The sequence below is a fragment of the Octopus bimaculoides genome, chromosome 2 (assembly GCF_001194135.2).
Source record: "Octopus bimaculoides isolate UCB-OBI-ISO-001 chromosome 2, ASM119413v2, whole genome shotgun sequence".
Taxonomy (NCBI): Eukaryota; Metazoa; Mollusca; class Cephalopoda; order Octopoda; family Octopodidae; genus Octopus; species Octopus bimaculoides.
In genome coordinates this window covers 93,135,376-93,158,644 of record NC_068982.1, presented here as the reverse complement: position 1 = coordinate 93,158,644, position 23,269 = coordinate 93,135,376, and the positions used below count along the sequence as shown (strand labels likewise).

Sequence of the window (23,269 nt, the reverse complement as noted above, 5' to 3'; positions counted from 1 at the left end):
GCTAGTTTTGTTTGAGGATCTCTTTCTCAATTTGTTTCCAGTTTGCCTTATAGAAGTTCAAATTGGAAAGATTCTGAGAGTTTCTTGTAGGCTGCATGTCCATGGTTTCCTTTGGTCTGTACATGGTCAGCTCTACCATGTTGTGATCCGAGAGTAGCGTCGGTGTCACTTTCACATTATGGATGAGATCCATATTATTTGTGAAGCAGAGATCCAGTATATTACCTGCCCTGGTTGTTTGGAGTACTATTTGTTCCATGTACAAAGTGTTGGTGAGGTTCAGGAGGGAATTCACCTGTCCTTGTTTGTATCGCGTCATTCCTGGGAGAGAAAGGCCCTCGAGCCATCTGACATTGGGCAGATTGAAGTCTCCTATAAGAAGTACACTTGTGTTGTTCTAATGTGACTAGAACTTCTTCTATTTTTGTAAGGCAGTCTTCAAACTTGCCTACATGATTTGGAGCATCTGGAGGGCGATATGTAGCACATATAACTACATTGAGTTGTCTTATATGTACAATTCTGGTTTTTGAATTGATAAACCACCTTTGCATTTTCATTAAAAATTCACCAACCACGCGTAACTCTGCATTTTCATCGAATAGTTCGTGGCCCTATTGCAGATGCGAAGGGAGCCACAAGGATGGTCAATAGCGAAAATAAAATGTAAAAAGTGTGTGTCAGTATATGGTGTGTGTGATTATTTAGTGGTTATTGAAATGTGTCAGTCTCAAGCAGAATTCGAAATGGATAATCGAAGCGGCTGCTGTTTTCATCTCAGTTTTGTCAATCAAAATAATGCATGGTACCAGAACATCCAGACATTATTTGCATAGAACAGCGAGAGGTAAGTCTTAGTTTGATTTTTTGCGACCCTAAAGATTCCGCTCAAGCATTCACAGCAAAACAAGGCACAGGGCCAGAACTTTAGATCGTGTAGGTATTTTTACCCACTTCGATGTTTACACATGGCCAGTTAAACATCGCTATAAGAACAACAGACTCCAGTAATTTGAAAATTAGTGTTGACCAAACAGAAAATATCATCTGCAAAGAAGTTTTGTAATCATATTGGTATTATCGAACAGAATACAATTCATAATTTAAATAAGGAAATTTGTGAACTTTGAATGTATAAGTGTATAAACAAGCATGAAATAGTGTAAACAACTAAAATAAAAGTATATCTAAATAACATTTTTTTTCTTAATACCTTTTATGTAGTGGTCGAAGGAAGCTCTGGCTTTTTTAGGAGTGGTCCATATAACCATTTATGAAACAGACGCTGGGATCCTATTTCAGTTCAGGAGGGAATTGTCATCACATGTCGCTTAGTCGCAAACATGTCATATAGCTGCAATAGAATGCTGTATCACCCACAATATTGTGATTTTGCTAGTAGACATAATTGTGACATTATTTTTGCTTTGTTTAACTTATTAAGTAACTTAGGTTATTACTTAAACAGAAAAATAAAATCTAACTGATAAGAAATCGCTTAGATCCTTCTTCCATTGCCAAATTGAATAACTCTTGTTTTTCCTCACCAACAAAAAAGCTCTACCCCCATATAGCTCTACCTTTATCGTGTAAAGAGAAAGATAGATGATGGAAGTATTGCTCTTCCATCTAGGATAGTGCTGCTGCTGTACACACAAACGTTCTTGACTGCATCTAGAAATGGGCCATCCAACTGATTTGCATAAAGTCAATCATAGCTATGCTTTGGCCTCGTACCCAGAATCACACTGTCTCCTCTCTCAGACTTTTCTGTGGCATATCCAATGGGACAATTGCTCCTCTAATGCCTGACCTCTAATCTGGCATTCCTGTGCTACTTGCCTTTCCTCCTGTTATCACTCCTGTTTGTTTCCAACCCTCCCCAAGCTGTGCACTAATTATGACATCCAGCTCTTTTAACCTAGAGCTTTTGTCCTCCGGAATTCCTTCTTTGTTCATGTCTTTCTTGCATGTGTTTATTTACAAAAGTTCAAAGAGAATATTAATAGCACTAATCTCACTGGCTTAGAAGAACCTGCAAAGTCATTGTGTACTGCCCCTTCAGACTGCAAGTAAAAAAAAGACAAAAAAAACATTTGGATAGTTAATCAAAAAATTCCAGATACCCTTCAAAAAGGACAATGTTTATTATTAGATCATTTTTGATAAAAGTTTTTAATCAGAATTAATATAGGACTAAAAAGCAACTCTGTTCTAATAAACATGCCAGTATAAGGCTATACATTTTATACAGAACGGTTGATTTAGTTGAATTTATTATAGTGTAGTCCAAGAATTTATTTTATTAATCCCATAAGTCAAGGACTTCTTCAGATGCCATCTACTTTCAGTACCTAAATGTGAGTTCTCTATTCTTAGCATTATTGTATTATTACTCGTCATTGTACTTTATAAAAAAAATTTTTTTTAATTTATAAAAAAAACAGTATTTGAGAAAACAACTTAGACCAACAACATTACTGTTTTGATTATGTTAGTCTCTTTCAGCATGTTGTGCGCATGTTATTTTGATTTTGTATTATTGGGTCAGGACTGAAATAGTGTATCATTGCAGTGTACCTGATAAAATACATATATTTCTTCCTCTTGTCTGCAACTCACCTCTTTTTTAATCATAATGTGTGAATACAAGTGACAAAGTCTTAAGATTATCAGTCATTTCATCAGTTTATTTTATCTTACAATTGAAATGTTGCAGAATACCCAAGTAAAATATTGAAGAATGTAATGCATATGCAATAATGAAAGTCATATACATATATGGAGCAATGGCAACACTATCATACCACTTCACTTCCTGAAAATTTGATATGACAAGCTTTGGCCTATTGCTAGTGATCTGATAAAATACCACACACCCTTGCACAGTTTAATACTATCTCTTGTTTCATTTGTCTTTAGTTGAATGTATTCTCTTCAGTTGCAAATATTTGGAGTAAATGTCTAGGAGGAGATATAAGCATCTGGTATCTTCCAGTTCTTTAACAAACACAAGATTTGGAGAAATTCACCTAAATTACATCCAGCTGGTTTATTTACAGGGATCAAAGTAGTAGTTAATGTCATAGTCTCCTTTTCCTCAACTTCAATCAGACTAAGCCAAATATCATGAAAGAAAATACTACTTAATTCACTTTTCTTGAACATTCATAGACTCCAACCTAAATTAAATTCTACACATCATCTACTGAGACACGAAGCACAGCTTTTATTCCTTGTAAGTCACAAATCTCTCACTCCTGTTGTCTAAACTTCACTCTGGAATGTGATGTCTGCATATATGTAAACCTCCATTCTTTCTTCTATTCATCAGGATATCAACAACAAAGACTTCCTGTTACTCTGGCTCAAATTATCCTTCCCACACTCTGCTATTGTTCATCTGCTGAATCTACCACTCCAAACTCCTCCAAGCAATCACTGTTTGACCTTCTCTCATCCTGCATCAAGAACATCTACCTCACTTCAGCCAATTCTGAAATTGTCAGCAAAATGGTCACTAGTGACCCCTGGGGGTATTTGTGGCTATCCAAGGGGTCAATAAACACTTGAAACAATTTTATGTAATAAGGATGTTGAATTATTAGCAAACTGAATTTGGAAGAGTGAGGTAATTTAAGGCTAAAACTCATTAATTTCCAGCCAAATATTGATGCAATACACAAACACATATTTTACATTGAATATTACAACTATATCAATATAATATGATTGAAGTTTTGCCAATAAAAAGTAGTGATGACTCAAAAGAAGGAAGGAATTATTGTTTTTAAATCAAAAATTTTTTTATTATCTATACTTTTTAATTTTACTTTAGAAATTTACATGATAAGTTTACATCAATAAGTTATGATTCCATGAAGAGGTCTGATATGAGAAATTAGCTGATCTCTGCTTTAGATCTAAACCCAAGTAATCCTTAGTCAACCATTGTCATGGCTACCATCCAGTACCAATTCTTGATTCTATTTTTTTTTTTTAATTAACTAACAGTCATTGATTTGTTTCTAACACTCACCCACAAGTATGACGGTAAAGTGGAGGCAAAACAGTAGACTGAGCCATAAATTTAAAGAGGAGTAGAATGGAGAAATCCTTCTCTTTAAGTTAATAGAGACCTTCTTGTATATGTAATATATTTTCCCAATCATCTTGCATTTTCCAGTTCATTCCAGTGTCAACTTCGTAATAATATACTTTTCAATAAAATGAATATAAGTTCACTCATTCACCATTTTATATAACTTAAGCCTATCTGCAACTTTTCTTATTCAGCTTTGACCTACAATGGAGCACCACGTAATAAAACATAAAAGGACGACATCTGAAAGAATAGAAAAATTTATTTCACCTATTTACTTCACTGATGTCAACCTATATGGAAGGTATGACTATTTAAAATTCTGTTTGAACTTAAACTCTACAGAATTATTTATTTCTTCTCTTATTGTACTAAACTCCAACAGCACCATGCTGTATAAAGTGTAGTCTTAGTCTTTGTGGTAAATTTTTGACTATGTTATACATGTAGAGTTGCTGTGAGAGATATCAAAGATTATACAGTCTAACATGATCTCAGTTCATGAAGTTGTTCAGATCTAACATGTGTAGTATATATTGATTGTGTGTAGATGACGTTTGTCTACAGAAAGTTAACAAATAATGAAGAATAGTAACATCTGCATAGGAAAATGGTTTGTTAGCATGGGCAAGAAATAGGTAATAAATTTACTAATGGAAGCATGTGAAAGACGTTCTGAACTTTGTAATACTCTCAAATTGATGGAGTGGTGATTGGGGATTACTTGAACAGCAAATGTTGCAATGATGAAGTCTGTCAGAAAGTTTTCAATCCAGAAGTTGAGTGACAGATAAAGCCCAGGGGTGAAATATAAGACCAAATTTCTAGTAGACCTGAGTTTATGAAGCCATACTAGTGGATGATTGTTAGAGGCAACGCAGTAGATGCTGAAGCTTTTTCAGCTGGAGTTGTGCTAACTGAGCCATCCATCTGAAGAAAAGTGGGATGGAGGAGTCCTTCTCTTTGAGTTAACAGACCTTGTTAAGGGGCCAAGAAGCAGGAAAGCTGACTGTGATGTACAAAGCTTTTGTTAATTTTCTCATGATATTGTGAGCTTTGCAGTGATATGCAAAAGCTTCACAGTTAATTGTGATGGATGACTTCCTCCAAATGTTATAGGTCATGTGTTTTTCTATTACTACTGCAACAAATCATTTAAGGGTTTTAGAGTTATGGATAAAATATGAGGAATGTAAAAAGACAGTGTAAGAGGTTAATTTCCATGTCATTTATTTAAAAATTTCAAATGAGTTGTGATGACACAACATTTGCCATGAGAGATAGTCTGCTTAAGAGTGCTGGAGTGTTGATGAGTTTGGACACAAAACTAGTTTTTTTTTTTCATTTAATGAAATCCCTAGATCAGGGAAAGTTTTATCTTTCATATACTTAAAAACAATGAAATCTGAGTGAACCAGTGATCTGTGTTTCCTTAACTTTATATTTCACAATTGAAATATTTTGTAGGCTCTACCCTAAAACAGCATCTGTGGATGATCTGGCACACTTCGCAGCCCCTGGACGAATTCCTGTGGATGTTGCCATGGCTGCTGACTATAAACCAGTCAAAGTCGGTCAAAGCTTTGGACCAATGTGAGTTATGAAATTTTTATTTGAAAAATCTGTTACCTTCTTCTATCAGTTCACTTTATCACAGTGGTCAGTAATGTCATTATCATTACCTCCACCACCACTGTGTTCCCTTACATTCACATTTTCTTCACTCACAACAATTATAACTTCTGCTTTCTGTATATCAACAACTTACTCACTGTTGTCTCTTGTATCAGTATCATTCTTCTACTCTTTGCACGCAGACCTCTTTTTTTACGTAATTTCGACACTTTCAAAACAAAGCAGGCATATATTTTCTGAACAGATAGATATCTCTACAACTTTTTTTTTTGTTTTTTGTTTTTTTTATGGCTCACTTTAAAAGAAGAAACTGTACTCATAAACTTTGCTGCATGCCCTTCATAAGTAATGTGATTAATGCAGTTGATGTTCACCTTGAATATCTGTAAATCAATGTCTTCAGGATAGACCAGAGGGTGTGGCAGTATTCCAGCAAGCTGACATTCTGAAAAGGATACAATTTCTAACCCTAATTACTTTTCAGAGTATTTTTTATTTCATTTCTGTTTAAAAGCACAGAGCATGAGGACAATTTCATTGAGAACAAACATCAACAAACATCATTTCCAAACGTAGCTTTGCTTTCTTCATGTGGAAGAATGTAAGCATTCACACACACATACACACACTCTCACTCACACTGATATATGGTGGACTTTTTTTTTATACAGTTCCCATCTACTAATTTTATTCAAGACATAAGTCAAGGCTACAGAAGAAAGCAGAGGTGCTATGCAATGAGACCAAATACTAACAATGTGGCTAATAGCAACAGAAACAGTATTTATACCAAATTGCAATCTTCATCTCCAACTTAACATGGATATTGCATTAAAATTCAGAATACTGTATTATTTACCTTGAGAGGGCCTCTTATATGGACTTGTGGTCCATAAAGGCACTCGTATTTATACCATTGACAGATGATAAACCCACTGGCTATTTGTGACATCAGTGCATGAAGAGACACTGAAATTTTATATATCATCGACAGAAGATTCAACTTCTATGTCGCTACCAGACATCTGACAGTGAGGATCCCAAGCAGGGCAGAATCACATGGTGGTTGTAGCAGACAGTTCTCATCTATCAGTGATATAAATATGAGTACTTTTATGCACCTTGAGTCCATATGAAAGGTACTTTCAAGGTAAATAATGTACTATTCTGTGTTCTAGCAAAGTGAGTTCCATATCCACTTAGCCATATAGATGTGTGTGTCTGTGTAAATGTCATTTTGAGTGTTCTGATCAGCAGTGCTTGAGGATTAAACAAAAGTGTCATAATTTCAGCTGCTTCGTTATATAAAGACCAATGGAATGAAAATACCTTACTTGAGAAAAGGAAAAATTACAAAATTAAGATGGCTTTACAGAAGCTGGGTTTCTTTTACCAGAACCAGGAACAGTTGTTCATCTTATGCTAATCACTGATTCGCCTTAAACTAAAGAATTACCGACCTACTCTTGAATCAGTAAAGGAGTCACCATACAGTAATGCAAACCTGCTATATATAGCAGGTAAATCTCCCTCAAATCACACACTGCTATTTTAAAAAGGAATAACACATTCTTTAAACCTAAAGTAGTTTTGTGATTATCAACATTTTTATCGCATAATATTCCCTCTAATTGTGTACACTTAATCAAGAGCACTTATGTCTGGGTCTTATTTAAAGCTTTCCCAAGAACTCCATTTTTATATATCATTTTCTCCTTTAATTGCTTTCAAGCACCCAATAACCATATGGGTAATTTTTTTGTATCCAGATTTTAGTATTTAAAAAATTGCTCAAACTTTTTTACTCAGTTGTTTTTATTGATGAGATATGACACATTAATCAGAGTACAACAGTTTGGCAACTGTTGAACTATTAGTATTTTAGAGTAATGTCAGTATTTAACAACTCTCTCTGTTAATACAAGCTTACACCAACTTGACTCTTCCTCACATCCAAAAATCAAGCTCTAATGTCATGCTACTCTCTCTGCACCTTTTCAGCTGGTCTACTCATTGGTTTCGTCTAACTATTGTCATTCCTGATTCTTTTATTAATGAGGCAGTCTACTTATTATGGAACTCGGAGTCTGAAGCCATGGTCTGGCACAATGGGCAGCCAATACAGGTAATCATTAACTAACTTCTGATGTCATGTATTGTTTTCAATTGTATAGTTGAGAGGTTTGTAGGTTATAATCCTCGACATTGAAAAATACAGGTGCAGACCTGGATGTGTAGTTAAGAAGTTTGCTTCCTACCAACCTGATTTCAGCTTTAGTCACTATATGACACCTTGGGTAAATGTCTTCTACTATAACCCTGGACAGCTAAAGGTTTGTATGTGGATTGAGTTGACGGAAACTGAAAGAAGCTGTCATACACACACATACACATATGTATGCATGTGTGTGTATGTATTTCCCTTCATCGTCACACATTTACTGGTTGTAATCAAAGGTCTCACTGTTCATACAAGCAGTGTTCTTTGCTTATAGTCCACTGCAGAAGTGTGTCTGGGCTTCTTGACATGTTGCGCAGTCTTTATAAACAAAACAAAAGGCTTAATCATAATGCATCATTTGTTTTCAGCTTTCCATGTAAACATATCCTGGCTGTTTGTTGTTTGACAGACTGGGAGATTATTACCTCATTTAGAAATAGATCAGGGTTTGCTCTCTGTGTTAATGTATTCTTGTCTGATCCATGTAAGCATGGAAAAGTAAATATTAAAACAATGATGAGGATGATGATGAACATTGTTCTTATAATGATATTACTCCAGCTCCATAGAGAAAATCTAAATCATCTTAAGAAAATTTAACATGAAACTTATAACTTCAAATTTGTAAATATTATATACAGTTATAATGATGTTTAATCTGACAAATGTCTTATTTGGTAGGGTCTCAGTGGAATACGCGACCGGATTGAGTATTTACTCACTGACAAGGCTACAAAAGACAACCTTGAGTAAGATTTATTCTTTCCAATTTTCACAAATAGAAGACTAATTGAAAGTTAACATTTCCCAAAGCTTGAAAGAACTCGTACTGCTCTCCCTCTGTCCCCCTCTCTCTCTCTCTCATTTGTTGGTTATCTGAAGCAAAAGTGTAGTGGTCATAACCAGTTTCTTTTGCACTCATACATTAGAAGATAAGGATAATTGGACGAAGTCAATATACTTTATTTTCAGATCATTTTTCCCCGAGTCAGAATTTTCAGCATATAACAAGTATTTTATTTTATTAACTCTGAAGGATGCAAAGCAAAGACAGCCACAGAAAGATCTGAATTCAAAATGCAAAGATATAAAACTAGATACCATAACATATTTGGTTTTTTACTCTACTAATTTTGCTCTCCAATCTTGTAGCAGTAGTTGTAATTTAGGTACATGGCCAGTAATTTTTAAGGGAAGAGGACTAGTAAATTATATTAATCCCAGTGCTTGACTGGTATTTTATATTATCAACCCAGAAATGATGAAAGACAAAGTTAACCTTGGTGGAACTTGAACTCAGAATGTAAAGAGCGAGAAGAAATGTCATTAAGTGTTTTGTTTGATTCACTAGCAATTCTACCGGATCCCTGCCTTAATAATAATAAACATTTCAAATTTTGGTACAAGGCCAATAATTTCAAGGAAGCGGGTTAGTTGATTTGGTCTCAGTGTTTAACTGGCACTTATTTTAACAACCCCCGAAAGGATGAAAGGCAAAGTTGACTTCGGCAGAATTTGAACTCAGAATGTAGCAACAGGCAAAATACTGCTAAGCATTTCGTCCACCGTGCTAATGATTCTGCCAGCTCACTGCCTTCAATAATAACAATAATAATAATAATAACCATGGTTTCTAATTTAAGCACAAGGGAAGCAATTTTAGGAGAAGGTTGCGTTGCAAGTTGACTGGTTGAGTTGTTGAATGGAAGATGTATTTCTAGAGCTGCATGAAGAAGTAACTGACAACACCCATGAACAATTAACAGAAGATTTTATCATTATACATTGAGTTTTAACTGTGTTAGTCTTTTGCAAATGACAACAGAAATAATTACATACTGGAAGAGCCATACTGCTTGAAGTTTACAAAAAGCTTGCTGATAATATAATCATAACTGGAAACAATTGTGCTATATTCATGGCAACAAAGATTTCTGTTGACTATCGGCCATCTGTCTTAACTGTCTGACTGTGGCAAGAATCGGAGACTCAATGTGGGGTTGACTCAACATTCTGCAATTACCACCAAAAGCAGCCTTTTTATTGTATAAAGCACACGGAGAAGATTCTAGAAGATTGAATCACTTAATGGCTTGATGCTGATTGATTGCTTAATAGATCAATCGTGTAAAACTATTGTGGTCTGATCATGATGCATAACCACTTACCTAGTAATTTGGTTTCAAATCACCACTACAGTAGCAAGTCTATTACATTGTCCCCACTACTTGATTGGTACCTAGTTTTATCAAGGTAGAAAGAATGGAAAAGTAATATCAGCTTTGGTAGGATTTGGCTTCAGAATGTAAAGAATCAAAAGAATTGCCATTGAGCATTTTGTCTGACTCACTAATGAGACTGTTTTCTCAGCATATAATTAGTAATATATCACTGCCTCTAGTCATAAATGCTCACTATATATTTACCAAATCAACTTCCTTGTAACATCTTTCTTTAATCCTCAGATATGTCTTGTATATAGAGATGGCATGCAACACTCTTTTTGGTGTTGGAAATGGTATGATTAGTCCCCCTGATGAAAATCGTAAATTCAATTTAAACAAAGTGGAAATTGCCACTCGTAACCAACTTGTATACCATCTTCTTCGAGATTTTGACATTCTCTATGGAATGGCAAAGGTAAGTTTTATGCTATTAAGTATCTTCTGAGCAAATCTTTGCAATATAGCTCTTTAGGCTTTTTTTTTTTACTAAAGTGACTGGAGAACTATGTCTTAGGGATAAGAAGGCCATATTTTCTTTGGACTATCACATTATAACTGCTGACAAGCAGATTCTCAACTCAATTTTACCAACAGGCTGTTCATACCAAAGAAAAAAAACTTTTCACCCAACCAGATGCAACAGTAGACACATCCAGGCAGCATGCTGAATGTGAAAATTCTTGTAGTCATGATGCCAGCAAGACAAAATGTTGACAGGGAAATTGTTCATATTCAGAATGGTGACAGTTTTTATTCAGTAAAAATAATAGAAAAAGAAAAAGAACATTCATTTAAGTTCTAAAAAAAATTTATTAAACAGGTTACTAAAAGCTTGTGAAAAAAATTAAAATCATATTTTTATAACTAAAGCAATATATTTGAAACAGACAGATTAAAAAATTGCACAGAAGGATGACAAAGAAGCAATTGAAAATATCACATACAAGTGGTGGTGGTGGTTATGGTGGCCTCATAAGATGTGTGCTTTGGCATTGGTTGGTGTTGCTTGTATGAATTGTGTCTTGTTCCAGGTAAATGAGTGAAATTACAGTTACTACATATGCATAGTCTCTTGCATTGAGAAAACTGGCATATTTTGGGGTTTCATGTATTCATAGATTTTACTTTATTTACAGTTGGCAGATTCATCATGGACTTGTGAGGTATACATTCAGATTGAGGTGGACTGTGGGGGTGAGAAAAGTGTGATTCCTCTTTGATTAGAAGAGCAGTAGTGGTTATAGTTGTAGCATGGTAATGATGATGATGGGCCATTTCTAGTATTCAAGGAAAATAAAGAATGTGGATAACTGAACAGTGAATGGCTTTTCATTGTGGAGTTTAATAGTTGATTAATAGTGCTAGTTTTGAGGTGTGGTCATGGCTGCTGGTCATGTCTTTGTTACTGCTATATATGTGTGTATATATATACTTTTAATTTTGATGTTGATGATGCTTTAGTTCAGTAGTGTATCTTTCTAGAATTCCCTTAGTAATTTTATAACCAGCTTCATCAGTTAACATTTTGGACTTTTTATTTATTTATATTTCTCCTTTGTTCTTGTTTTGAGAAGAAACCTAACTTCAAACAACTTTTTACAGATCAATTTTTAGATGCTATCTTCTAAACCAGGCAAAGTATGTAGTGGGTGCAAATTTTGATTTTGTACCCCTCAAAAATGTTAGTGGGTGCAAGCACACCACTTGCACTCCCTATTCCCTGGCCCTTCTTCATTTCTAACATAATATAATCATTACATTATATTCTAATACAAACACATAGGTGTGTGTATAGTTAAGAAGCTCACTTCATAACCTAGTCTTGGGTTCAGTCCTTGTTGCTTGGTACTTTGGATGAGTGTCTTCTATTATAGCCCCAGCTCATCCAAAGCCTTGTGTATGGATTTGGCAGATGGAAACTGAAAGAAAGCCACTGTACATAGAATGGATTTCTTTCAGTCATGTGCATAGATTTCAATACATAAATGTATGTGTGTGTGGTATGTCTTTGTGTCTCCTTGCCTTGATTGTGTAATACTTGTAAACTATATGTGTGTGTGCATGTATGTGTATTCACTTTATATCTCATTTGCTATTTTCACATATGTATTCACAATTTCTTCTCTTTTAGCATTTTCCTGAGACAAGTGAAAGAGGGTATCAGGCTCTTTATGCTGCAAATGATATGATTAACACTTGCCTAGAACATACACCGGAAGTGTATAACAGGTATATTATACAAAGCTTTGTTCTACTCTACACACACCTTTTTATCCTCGTGTGGGGAAACCACTTGAATTAATTATTGTAATTAGATAACAAAATTACAGCTCAATATCTATTCAGGTTGATATCCTTCTAAGTAGTTTGTTTTTCTTTATTTGTATTATTTCTACTTTCTTTTGCAGCTCCAATTGTTCATTCTCACCCTCTCCTCTAAATGTAACTGGCCATATATCTCCTCTACAACAAGAACCTGCTCCCTTTCATGCCTTAGCTGCTCATCTCCTAGCATAAAGCTGAGCCCTACCCCATCAGGGTTTGTAATCTTGCATGCTGTATGGCAACATCGCTAGTGCTGATGTCACGAATAAAGCAGCCAGCTTGTAGAAATCATACCAAAGCAAACACTGGAGTACAATGCAATTCTTAGACCCATGGGATCCTGTCAAACTGCCCAAGTCATACCAGTATAGAACATGACATTAAATAATGACAAGATATTATTTCTTATTTTCTCTCCTGTGGTTTCAGAAAAACAAGAGAGTTTTCATGCTGCTGTCAGCTATGTTTAGCATAGACAATAGTACCAACAATGAGATTCCATTTTACTGTCCCAACTCCTATGTTTAATGTACACTTTTACCATTCAAACACATCTGTGGGTCATCCAGAAATTAGACATAAATTGCTAGCTGCATACCCAGGGTATATTGCTGATGCAGTAGAGACAGGTAAAGGTGAGAAATTTCTGGACATTTTCGTAACGGCTTGCTTCATGGCTGTGTTGTCAAGAAGTTCATTTAGCAACCATAGTGTTTCAGGTTCAGTTCCATCACATGCCATTTTGGCAAGTATCTTGTTTTTTCTATTTTAGCCTTAGACCAATCAATGCTTTGTGAGTGAATTTGGTAGATGGAAACTATCCTTTTATTCTTTTACTTATTTCAGTCTCTTGACTGCAGCCATACTGGAGTATTAGAAACCTGTCATGTGTGTGTGTTTGTACTTGTCCCCCCCCCCCACCACTTGACTACTAGAGTTGATTTGTTTGACTAAATTCTTCAAGGCAGTGCTCCAGCAAGGTCACAGTTGAATGACTGAAGGAAGTAAAAGATAGAAGATAATTCATAAGTGCTATAGTTGCTGTTGTGTTATTCAAAGTCACTGTTACTAACCAAGTAGGCCTATAGCACATAGTTGGTTGAACAACTTGGCATAAACCTGAGATCTATTTTTATCTAGTTAAGACTATATTGTACATTTGAGTGTGATTGTGAAACTTAGTATGTCATATTCACATTTCATGAAGAGTTTGGAAATGGAAAAAATATTTATGGATCTACATACAATGATTTTATAAGAAGAATTTATTTGAAGGAAAGGAGCAGAACATTAAACACTCTCTCGCTCATGTTTTTTAAACTTGTTCATAGATTTTTCTTTCATAAAACCGATATTAACTTTACTTTCACTCCATTTTTGTTTTGGTCTCACTCAGCTAGAAGTTGTATTGTTGTCCTGTTATTTTTAAACCCACTACTGTAGTAATTAACAGACTAATTAATAATAATTCTAACTACAACATCCACTGGTACTATTGCAAATGTTAAATACAAATGTATCTTAATGCTAAACTTTCAAGATCCATTATTTAACTCGTTTCATGACATTAAATGATCGTAATGAAGCAACATTTGTTAAGTTGCTAGTTCTACTACAAGTATCATAATAGATTATCCAGTATTTATTGCCAATTGTTTGGTGAATTGAGCCATAGACTGCAGTATATTGCTCAGTAAAATGCCTGTTGCAAACATGAACTGAACACCTATGAACTGCTAAAATCATACCATATCTGCTTGACTATTTCAATTGTTGGAAACCACTGATTTTATATTGATGTGATATTTCATATTTTTGTCTGATATTAATGTTAGCATCTTACTTTTGATATCTATATAGCATTTTTTTTTTCTGCAAATCTTCAAGGCTAGTTAACATTATTCAATGCATTGTAGATGGTCAAAATAGTTGTACTCATCTCCATCTGACAATCACTTTGAACAGACTAAAGTGATATTTTGGCAACTGTTTTCTAGCACAGAGGTCAGGCACAGTTGTTTTAAACATGTAATTTTAAATTGTTTGTATTCACATGCCAGATTTCATGCCCTCGAGCAGTGGTTCCCAAAGTGAGCAGTACCACCACCCTAGGGCTGGTGGAAAGATCCAGAGGGGGGGGGGCACTTGAAGAAAAGTGAGGTTGATAATGGAGTGGTCAAAAGGGGATGATGGATGTAAAAACAAGATAATGGGTTAATTAGGTTAAGTTTTAACTGTGAAATGCAGTTGTTTTGAATTTTCTGCAGAAAGTGCTCTATGTTTGTGATGGTGAATAGAGGGGGTGGGGTGGTTTGACGTGGGGAATGCAGTCCAAGTGCTAAGGGGACAGCAGCCCAAAACAGTTTGGGAACCACTGCCCTAGAGGGATAAACTTCAAGCACAAATTTTTAACAGAGTACTTCTAAGCAGAACTGAACTTTCACTGATCAGATACAGTGGATATGAGTGTCAGACAGAATGTCCTGTGATATCTGTTCCAGTTGTTTGTATTCTGATAACAACACCTGAAATAGCATTTGTGCCCAAGCTATATCAACCTGTCTTTCCCTTAGATATCATTGGTGCTGAGGATAGGAGAGATTTATAGGCAACTGCTAGTGTTTCATAAAAACATTGCTGATATGCACTTTGAATAACTCTCCAGGTCATGGTTGAAGGGGACCCTGAAATTAAAAGAAAGGTATTTGACAAGATATAAAATATCAGAGTTTAATTAGAGGAAATTGAGGCATTTGGGTATTTGGGTTATCTATGACTTGTATTTTTATTTTTTATTTTTATGTTTTTATAGTGCCATAAAGATATCAGAGAAGTTCTTTAGTGAAAGAAATGGTGATGCCTGCCATACGATACATGCTATTGGACACTGTCACATTGATACGGGTAATGATTAATTACTCTTCTTCATCATCATCCCTTCCATCATCATCATTATAATCAACATTATCATCTTTGTTCTTTTCTTTATCACTAATTATCGTCAGTATCATGTCTGTATTGTGTTGTTCATCTGCTTTGCTTTTAAATTTCCAGTTGTTACATAGTGTCTAACTTCTTTGTAGCTGCTGACAGCACTCTGGCATAAATCATGCAATATAGGTTATCAGAAGTTGGCAGAACTAATTTGACTGCAGATAAGAGAAAATCCAGCTGCCTCATTGCTATGTTGATAAAATGAAACAATTCCCTTACAATTCTTTATTTCTAGCAAGTATTTAAATCCCAGATTAACCAAAGCTTTGTGAGTGGATTTGTTGATTGAAGGAAGGGGTAGTGCTCATGATCTTTGCTCATGGAAGATATTTGAATAATAATATAAAAACAATACATTCATTTTGGTTTTATTTTCATTGTACACTGAATATATTGAATATCAATAGCCACAGGCTATATAAAGACATTCTGTCTGTATATAGCCTGTGTGCATTATAATAATGTTATCAAAAAACATCCACTAGTGGTAATTATGATTTTTTGTTATTTAATGATTTTTTATTATTTAATGATATAAACAAAACTATGTGTTTCATTTCTCCTGGCAGCATGGCTTTGGCCCTATGCTGAAACCATTCGGAAGTGTGCTCGCAGTTGGTCAAGCACATTAAGCCTCATGGAAAAATTCCCCAATTTCAAATTTGTTTGTTCTCAGGTGAGTCATTTATGTTTTTATTGATTTCAGCTTCACTTAAATTGATTTTACCCCTTTATTTTAAACATTTTCCATATCAATTTTTGTATTTTCAGTTTTTTTTTTTAGTTTTACTCTAGCTGAATATTAAAAACACACAAAAGCATTTATTGAGGTATCAAAATTTTCAATGCACAGTCACAACCCAATCATTAACTGCATTGCAGTGGAATAGTGTCAGTTATTAGTTTGTAGATATGCAACAAAATTTTTGACACTCTAAATAAATGAAATGTTAATTTAATAGTTTCTGTGTTTTCTAAAGATTAAAATTGCTCTTCCATGGCTACAATCTCTTTGTTTCAAAGACAAGGCATTTTGAGTTTCATTTTGTCATTTTTATATTATGCTGTTTGATTGACATTATATCTTACTAAATTTTCTTATTTCTTTTCCTCACTGTTAGGCTCAACAGTTTGACTGGGTAAAACAACATTATCCTTCCCTCTATACAAAAATTAAAGCTGCTGTGAAGAGTGGACGTTTTATTCCTGTTGGTGGTACATGGGTAGAAATGGTAAAGCTAATTTTGAATTTATTGACAGATTTCAGAAAGTACTTAACCTAAATTAATTGTTAAGTATTTTATATAAATGGGATGTGACATTATAAGCATGAATTTAAGGCAAAAAATGAAAAGGCTCACTGATGTCAGTGAGTTTGTTGTTCATTTTCTGTCCCAGATTGTGTCCTTAATTTTTTATTAGTAGCATGAAATAAAAAAATATTCACTTTTTATTGACTAAGCACAAAACCTCGAACATTTAGGTCTGAGTAATTAAATGTTGTGACATCTAATAGCATTAGTTATGCATCAAGAGTAAAATGGGTGCAACTGAGAATCTTGATTAGTAGAAGGTAAGCATGTTGCTATAAGTTTGCTATGCCTGAACTGTTTGTGGTTTGTTTTTTGAAAACGGAAGATTTTCTTGGTTACCATTGAATTTAATTTGTTCTCTTTACATTAAATAATATAATTTGTAACTGCAATATTCATTAATATCTTCATATATTTTTGTTGTAGGATTGCAACATCCCTAGTGGTGAGTCTCTTATTAGACAATTCCTTTATGGACAGCTGTTTTTCAAAAGTGAATTTGATTTGTTTTGCTCTGAAGTAAGAATACTTTTGATCTTATTTATTATGCTATTGCCTTTTTTTTTTTAGTCTTTTTTTTTCTAGGGCAATCAACTGACTGGCATTAAGTTACTCACAAACTTGCTCCAGCCTCTGGCCTATAGACATATTGTCTACTCTCTGTACCTTTTATTCCCTTACCAAAAATAGCTTCTACCCTTCAGAGCTGGCTGCTCTTATGCCACCTCCTCTAAAGTACCTCTGACTCATTCATCTTTCCTATATCTTCAATCAGGCTATGCCTAACCTTCAAACTATCCAAGATTGTTGTGGTGCAGAGCTATGAAATGTTCATAGCCTGTTAAATTCTTTGAAACAATCCACATATGCATTTCAGTCCAAAGGTTGTGGCCATATTGGAGCACCACCTGTGTAATCACCTTTTCCAAGGCCATTCTTATGTGGTTGGCTTTTGGTGAAGGAGGGAGCTTGACATTACTGCTGTTTCTTGCTATGCTGCAGGTTCATCTGGGACTTTGGACAACAGGAGGTCAAGTTGTTTCTTGAAAACATCTACTCCTATTCCATGTAGACTCCTCAGATGTTTTGGCAAGGTCTTAAATAGCTGTGGGCCCTTGAATCCCAAGCTATTACAGATAAACAGTTAACATAATGACACTTTACTATGTTCCTTTTAGCAATTTTATTTAATCACTTTTGGGTTTAGCAATATAATTGGGTTAGACAGGGTGTATGTTTGACATTGTTGCTGTGTCTGTTAGGTTCTTGACAGGTTGTGTACTTGACACTATTCAATAATACAATTCTATATTTCTGAGATGAGGAATTCATTTTATGTATACATAGTATATATTAGTCAGAGTGGTGTCCTCATTTTGATAGTTGCTTTCACCATGTTTCACCTGTTGTATGCTTCAGCCTTCATCAGGTGTCTTGGTTGTTGTTTGAGAATTTCGAACCTAACCCTTTATTTGATCCATGGGGTCATGAGAGTGGAATGAGAAACAGTGTACCCTTGTTGATCAAATAAAAAGTTAGGTTCAAAGTTCCAATTCAACAACCAAGTTCAACATAAGATACCTGTAAAGAGCTAGAGTGTACAACTGCTGAAATGTAGTGAAAGTAACAATCAAATAGATGACACCAGTCTGACTAATATGAATAATATACACTGTTCAATAATGTTGTGTTTTGGATAGTATTGTTTTATGGTGTGTGTTTAACAGCAGGATCATTTTTTTTTTTGCGCTTGGCAATGTTAGTGGAATCACTTTTGTGTTTGACAAGGTTGTTGTATCTGAAATCTAACTGATTAACATCCACTATGTGTTGTGGCTTTTTCTTCCAAATAATGATAGCACAAAAAAGATTTATCATAACAAATTCATAAGGAGAAAAATTGAAATCCTCTTTCCAACCAAATATTATTATAAAAAGTAGGAAAATACGTCTGGAAATGACAGTTTTCTCATTCAGTAGGCCTCTCATCTGTGATACCACATGCTGTGATACCATCTCCAGTGACAACTTTCTGTTGTCAGTTACCAACCCAGGCTCCACCACTTGTCAGGCTGAGAAAAACCAAATGTCAAAGTATCAGTTGCTCTCCAACAGGTTTAAGATCAGGGCTGTGGCAGTTGAGACCTCCAGTATTCTTGGCTCTCGGACCATATCCCTGCTTATTGCTATCAGGGTGGAAATTGCTATCCACAAGTATGAGCCACATGAGTCAGAGTGACTGTTACAGTGCTTTTCCCTCGCTGATGCCATGAGAAATGTTTCTATATTGTGAGAGGCAAGATTCTCCATAAAATTTCTACATCAAATAAAGTTCTTAAAGTTATTTGGTTATGCAAAAACACAGTGACAAAAAAAAAAAAAAGAAAATCCTATTATGACTACATTCTGTTCCCTAACAAAAGATACTGTTTACTTTACAGTTATGGATCCCTGACACATTCGGATATTCTGTGCAACTTCCTCAAATAATGAAGCATTGTGGTATAAACAAGTTTGTTACCCAAAAGATCAGTTGGAATCTTGTAAATAAATTTCCTGTAAGTACGATTATCTATTTCCATTCCTAAGCTTATCTTGTATTCTAACAAAGACCTGATTTTTCAAACATGATACCTCTCTTTTAGCACATGCTTGGAATCAGATTGAAACGTGTCTAGATTTGTCACCTGTATTTGCCAAATTTCAAACCAGCATCATAAGATAGCTTACATGTTATATCATTCATAAAAAGAATTATCATTTTATAAATTTTTAACTTATATTTTTCTTACTTTTTAGCACCATACCTTCTGGTGGGAAGGTCTAGATGGCACCACTGTACTAACTCACTTCCCTCCTGGAGATTCATATGAAATGACTGGAACAGTTGAGGAGGTGTGTAAATATGTTCATATTTGTTGTTGGTTTTCCAAATCACTTACAATCTCCTTCTAATAGTAATAAAAGAACAAATGAAATCTCTAGTTGAGATTTAAACTGAAAGCTAAACAGTTAAAATTTTGTACTAGTAAGATTGGAAATTTAGAAACAAGAGAAATGGCTGACTAAACATCATCAGGCGTTCGCTGCATCATTCTACCTTTTGTAGCAAGTTTAATATCCTTGAAAGGATTTCTTATATAGATGTGAAGCTTAAGAGATGGTGAGAGTGGAAATGAGAAGTTATATGTTCATAGTAACGTACTATCCACTAGCAACAGTATTGTGATTTGCAACAAGTGATGTTTACAATAAACACCATCTTTATCATCATTAACCCTTTACCATTTATACTGGCTGTATCAAGTCAAAATATTTTACCTGCTTTATGTTCAAGCTAACCAGATCCAGCCTCTCACACTTATACCTCAATGTCATTCTAAGAATCAAACAATCACATCATTGAAATCTCAAAGCTATGAGATAATGCATGATTAATTTAAAACAATGTGAATAAATAAGCATTGTGTTTGACAGAGTAATCTGAATGCTAAAGGGTTAATATTATTAGGGTAGTAGTGGTTGGATTCTTTGATAAAGTCTGTGAGAATTTTCATAATCAGGATTCAGTTTAATGAGTGCAGTTTGTAGATAAAGTGGGACAACAATAAATTTTAAATCAACCATTGTTCTAGAGAAAAATGCAGTTAGATATTAGAAGACAAGTAAAATACATAGATATTTAGGAATGCTAATGAATTGTAAGTTGAAAAGTTAAATGGAAGATGAGCCTGGAAAGGATTTTGAGTGTCTGAAAATGTTTTTAAGCAAAGTGAAATATCCATAACCATTTTGATACAAATCCACATGGAACTGCCCCTTGTTTTGTCATACAAACTCCATGTTTTAAAATGATCTAAATCAAAACTTTTCATCAGAATTTTGTGTTAATTTATATTCCAAACCCCAGCTTAACAATTACAAAGTTATTTATTTATCTTTATTATTTTCAGAATTAAGTGAAACAAAGACTGTATTTCATTAAAAATATGATAACAAAAGGGTTTTAAAATGCAGTTTTAACTAAGTTAACAAAACATACCTAAAAATGGGTGTGTGCATGTTTTAATTTTAAAAGTAATTATCTTTCCAGCAAATGTACCTAACTTTGATTCTAATTTACAGGTGATGAAAACAGTGACAAATTATCAAGATAAAGGTCGAATGTCTCACACCATGTATCTGTTTGGTCATGGAGATGGGGGAAATGGACCAGAGTAAGTAACAAGGAATATTTTTTTTATAATTGTTTACATCATATCTGCAGTTCCATCTTCTGTTGTCAATACTGCATATCATCAATATTACTATCTCACCCTTGATATTACATTAAATACAAAAAGGTTCTCGTGGGAAATGTATCCCTAGATACCCTTACAAGATATCTAGAGTTGAAGTGCCTCTTTGCATAGGTTAGCTCAGGATTGATTTAATGCAAAGCAACATCTTTTCAATAACACACACACATACACCCATATACATACATGTAGATGTAAATACTTCTGTGTGAAGGAGATAGAAAAAATGGAATACCCAATACTAAAAGCTGAATCATTATTCCAAGTTTCTTGTTTCTGATCTTCAGGAAAATTATGTATGATAGACATAAAGTGGAAACCTTTGAATATTATAACAAGCACTGAGTGGATAAAATGAAATTTGGGAAATTCAAGTGACAAAATAACCTTTTTTTGAAAATAGGGAGATGATGGGAAAGATTAGGTAATGCCAAATGATATAAATGTATATGTAGAAAAGCATTAAAAAATGTGAAGAAATGTATGTGCAAGAAGTTTTCTACCATCTGGGAAATGGTCTTGCATAGTATGCAGAAAAAGAGTAAGTAGAAGTTCTGTATGTTATGTTTAGTATAAACAATGGGCATAAAAAAGGCATAGAAGAATCACAGACAGGCTAATTGAGAAGGTAGACTTCATATGCACTAGGTACAATTGGATTTCTGAGCTAAGATCATCCAGAAAATAGTTTCTCTCAAATACTTGAGTGACTCCTTATACTTAGTTTATAGCTTTTGTTACTTAGGTGACCTAATTTGTAGTGGGTGTTCTGGAAGTGTAATAGTTAGAGTAAGAATGGATAGGAAAAAGTTCAAGAAGTTGTTACCCCTTCTAAGAACAAAAGGTTTCTCATTCAGACTGAAGGATAGATTATATGATTTTTGTGAATAAAGTGTAATATTGCATGTTATCAAGACATAGGCATTAAATATGTATACATATTGTTATTTAACATCCAGCTTTTATGCTGCCACCAGCATTTATAATAGTGAATGTAAGTGGAGTTTGTGAGAGAGAAGGAGACAGAGGGAGTATTAGACTAGGTTGGAGAGGAATCCTGAAAGAGCTATTGGTGGAAAGAGTGTTGTAGGTGTCATGGAGCAAAGTCAGAGGGAAAAAGAGAAAGATGAGAAGCAGTGTTGGGAAGGTGAAGAAGCTACAAGGAAAAGAAGCAGGGAGTGGGGATGTAGTGGGTGAGAGCTGTGAGAGGAAAATTGACAATGCAGGTACTGTAGAGGTAGAGGGAAGAGAAAGAGAAGAATATAAACGTATCCTTCAGAATGTATTTGTTATAAAGTATTAATTTTATTATTCTTTATTATTTTAACAGTGAGAATATGCTGGAGAGACTGAATCGATTAGAAGACATTAGTGGAATGCCAAAGTATGTACAACACTTGGTTCACTTTTGACATTGTCATATACAATACTTTTATATCTATTCAGAATTTTTATAATGTCAGTCAAATGGGGAAAATGTAACCCTGTATTTTGCAGTGAGATTGATAGGTTGATGTTCATCTTGAATATTTGTAAGTAAATGTTTGAGTATCTCTCTTTCAAACACATATCTCCAACATAGCCCAATTTATATCATTAAAAACTGACCTTCCTTTTCAGAGCTGGAGTGTATTTCAGCCCCCAGTACAACTATTAACTCTCAACAGCCCTCCAAAGCTCAGGTGAGACTCACAAAGAATGCAGCTCTGACATCTGAGATAGTGTTGCTACTAGATATACACACATGTCTCAGACTCTATCTAGAGAAAGGTCATTTGACTGATTAGCATAGCTATCTGATACAGTTCCGTGCTACCCCCACTCTTCCAGGTTTTCCAAGCCTGTTTCTTGGCTCTAATGGCCTTGTTTACCGTATTATTTCACCACCACGTTACCCTAGGTCTGGAAGGGACTTTGCACCAGCCGCAGATTTGGTCTGTGGCACTCAGTAAGCTGTCCCATAGGAATTTCCAGTTACCCTCTATGTCCGAAGTCTGCAGCTCCTCTTCCTTCTCATCAAATTTCTCAATGAGGATGTCCCTAAATCTCTGACCATGTGAAGGGTTCTTTAGCTTCCAAATCCTTTGTTTCTGGATTGGTCTGCTTCTTGGCATCCTTCTGGCCTCAAGTCAAAAGTCACTAACAACTAGTCTATG

The 23,269-nt window shown here is 34.7% G+C and overlaps 1 protein-coding gene across 4 annotated transcripts in view; it reads left to right on the top strand.

The window, feature by feature from the left end:
* LOC106870647 (alpha-mannosidase 2C1) overlaps positions 1 to 23,269 on the top strand; it is a 70,247-nt gene that overhangs the window by 3,664 nt on the left and 43,314 nt on the right. Inside the window, exons 2-17 of one of the 4 annotated variants that reach the window (XM_052978459.1) lie at positions 3,175 to 3,238; positions 3,335 to 3,631; positions 4,297 to 4,406; positions 5,570 to 5,695; positions 7,739 to 7,862; positions 8,640 to 8,707; positions 10,424 to 10,598; positions 12,315 to 12,412; positions 15,321 to 15,412; positions 16,072 to 16,178; positions 16,624 to 16,734; positions 17,242 to 17,334; positions 19,257 to 19,373; positions 19,615 to 19,710; positions 20,941 to 21,032; positions 22,444 to 22,497. In XM_052978459.1, the coding sequence (XP_052834419.1) occupies positions 4,309 to 4,406; positions 5,570 to 5,695; positions 7,739 to 7,862; positions 8,640 to 8,707; positions 10,424 to 10,598; positions 12,315 to 12,412; positions 15,321 to 15,412; positions 16,072 to 16,178; positions 16,624 to 16,734; positions 17,242 to 17,334; positions 19,257 to 19,373; positions 19,615 to 19,710; positions 20,941 to 21,032; positions 22,444 to 22,497 (1,451 nt within the window). In that variant the 5' untranslated portion in view covers positions 3,175 to 3,238; positions 3,335 to 3,631; positions 4,297 to 4,308. The remainder of the gene's footprint in view (positions 1 to 3,174; positions 3,239 to 3,334; positions 3,632 to 4,296; positions 4,407 to 5,569; positions 5,696 to 7,738; positions 7,863 to 8,639; positions 8,708 to 10,423; positions 10,599 to 12,314; positions 12,413 to 15,320; positions 15,413 to 16,071; positions 16,179 to 16,623; positions 16,735 to 17,241; positions 17,335 to 19,256; positions 19,374 to 19,614; positions 19,711 to 20,940; positions 21,033 to 22,443; positions 22,498 to 23,269) is intronic. The other 3 variants (XM_052978461.1, XM_052978460.1, XM_052978458.1) reach the window with 3 other exon arrangements.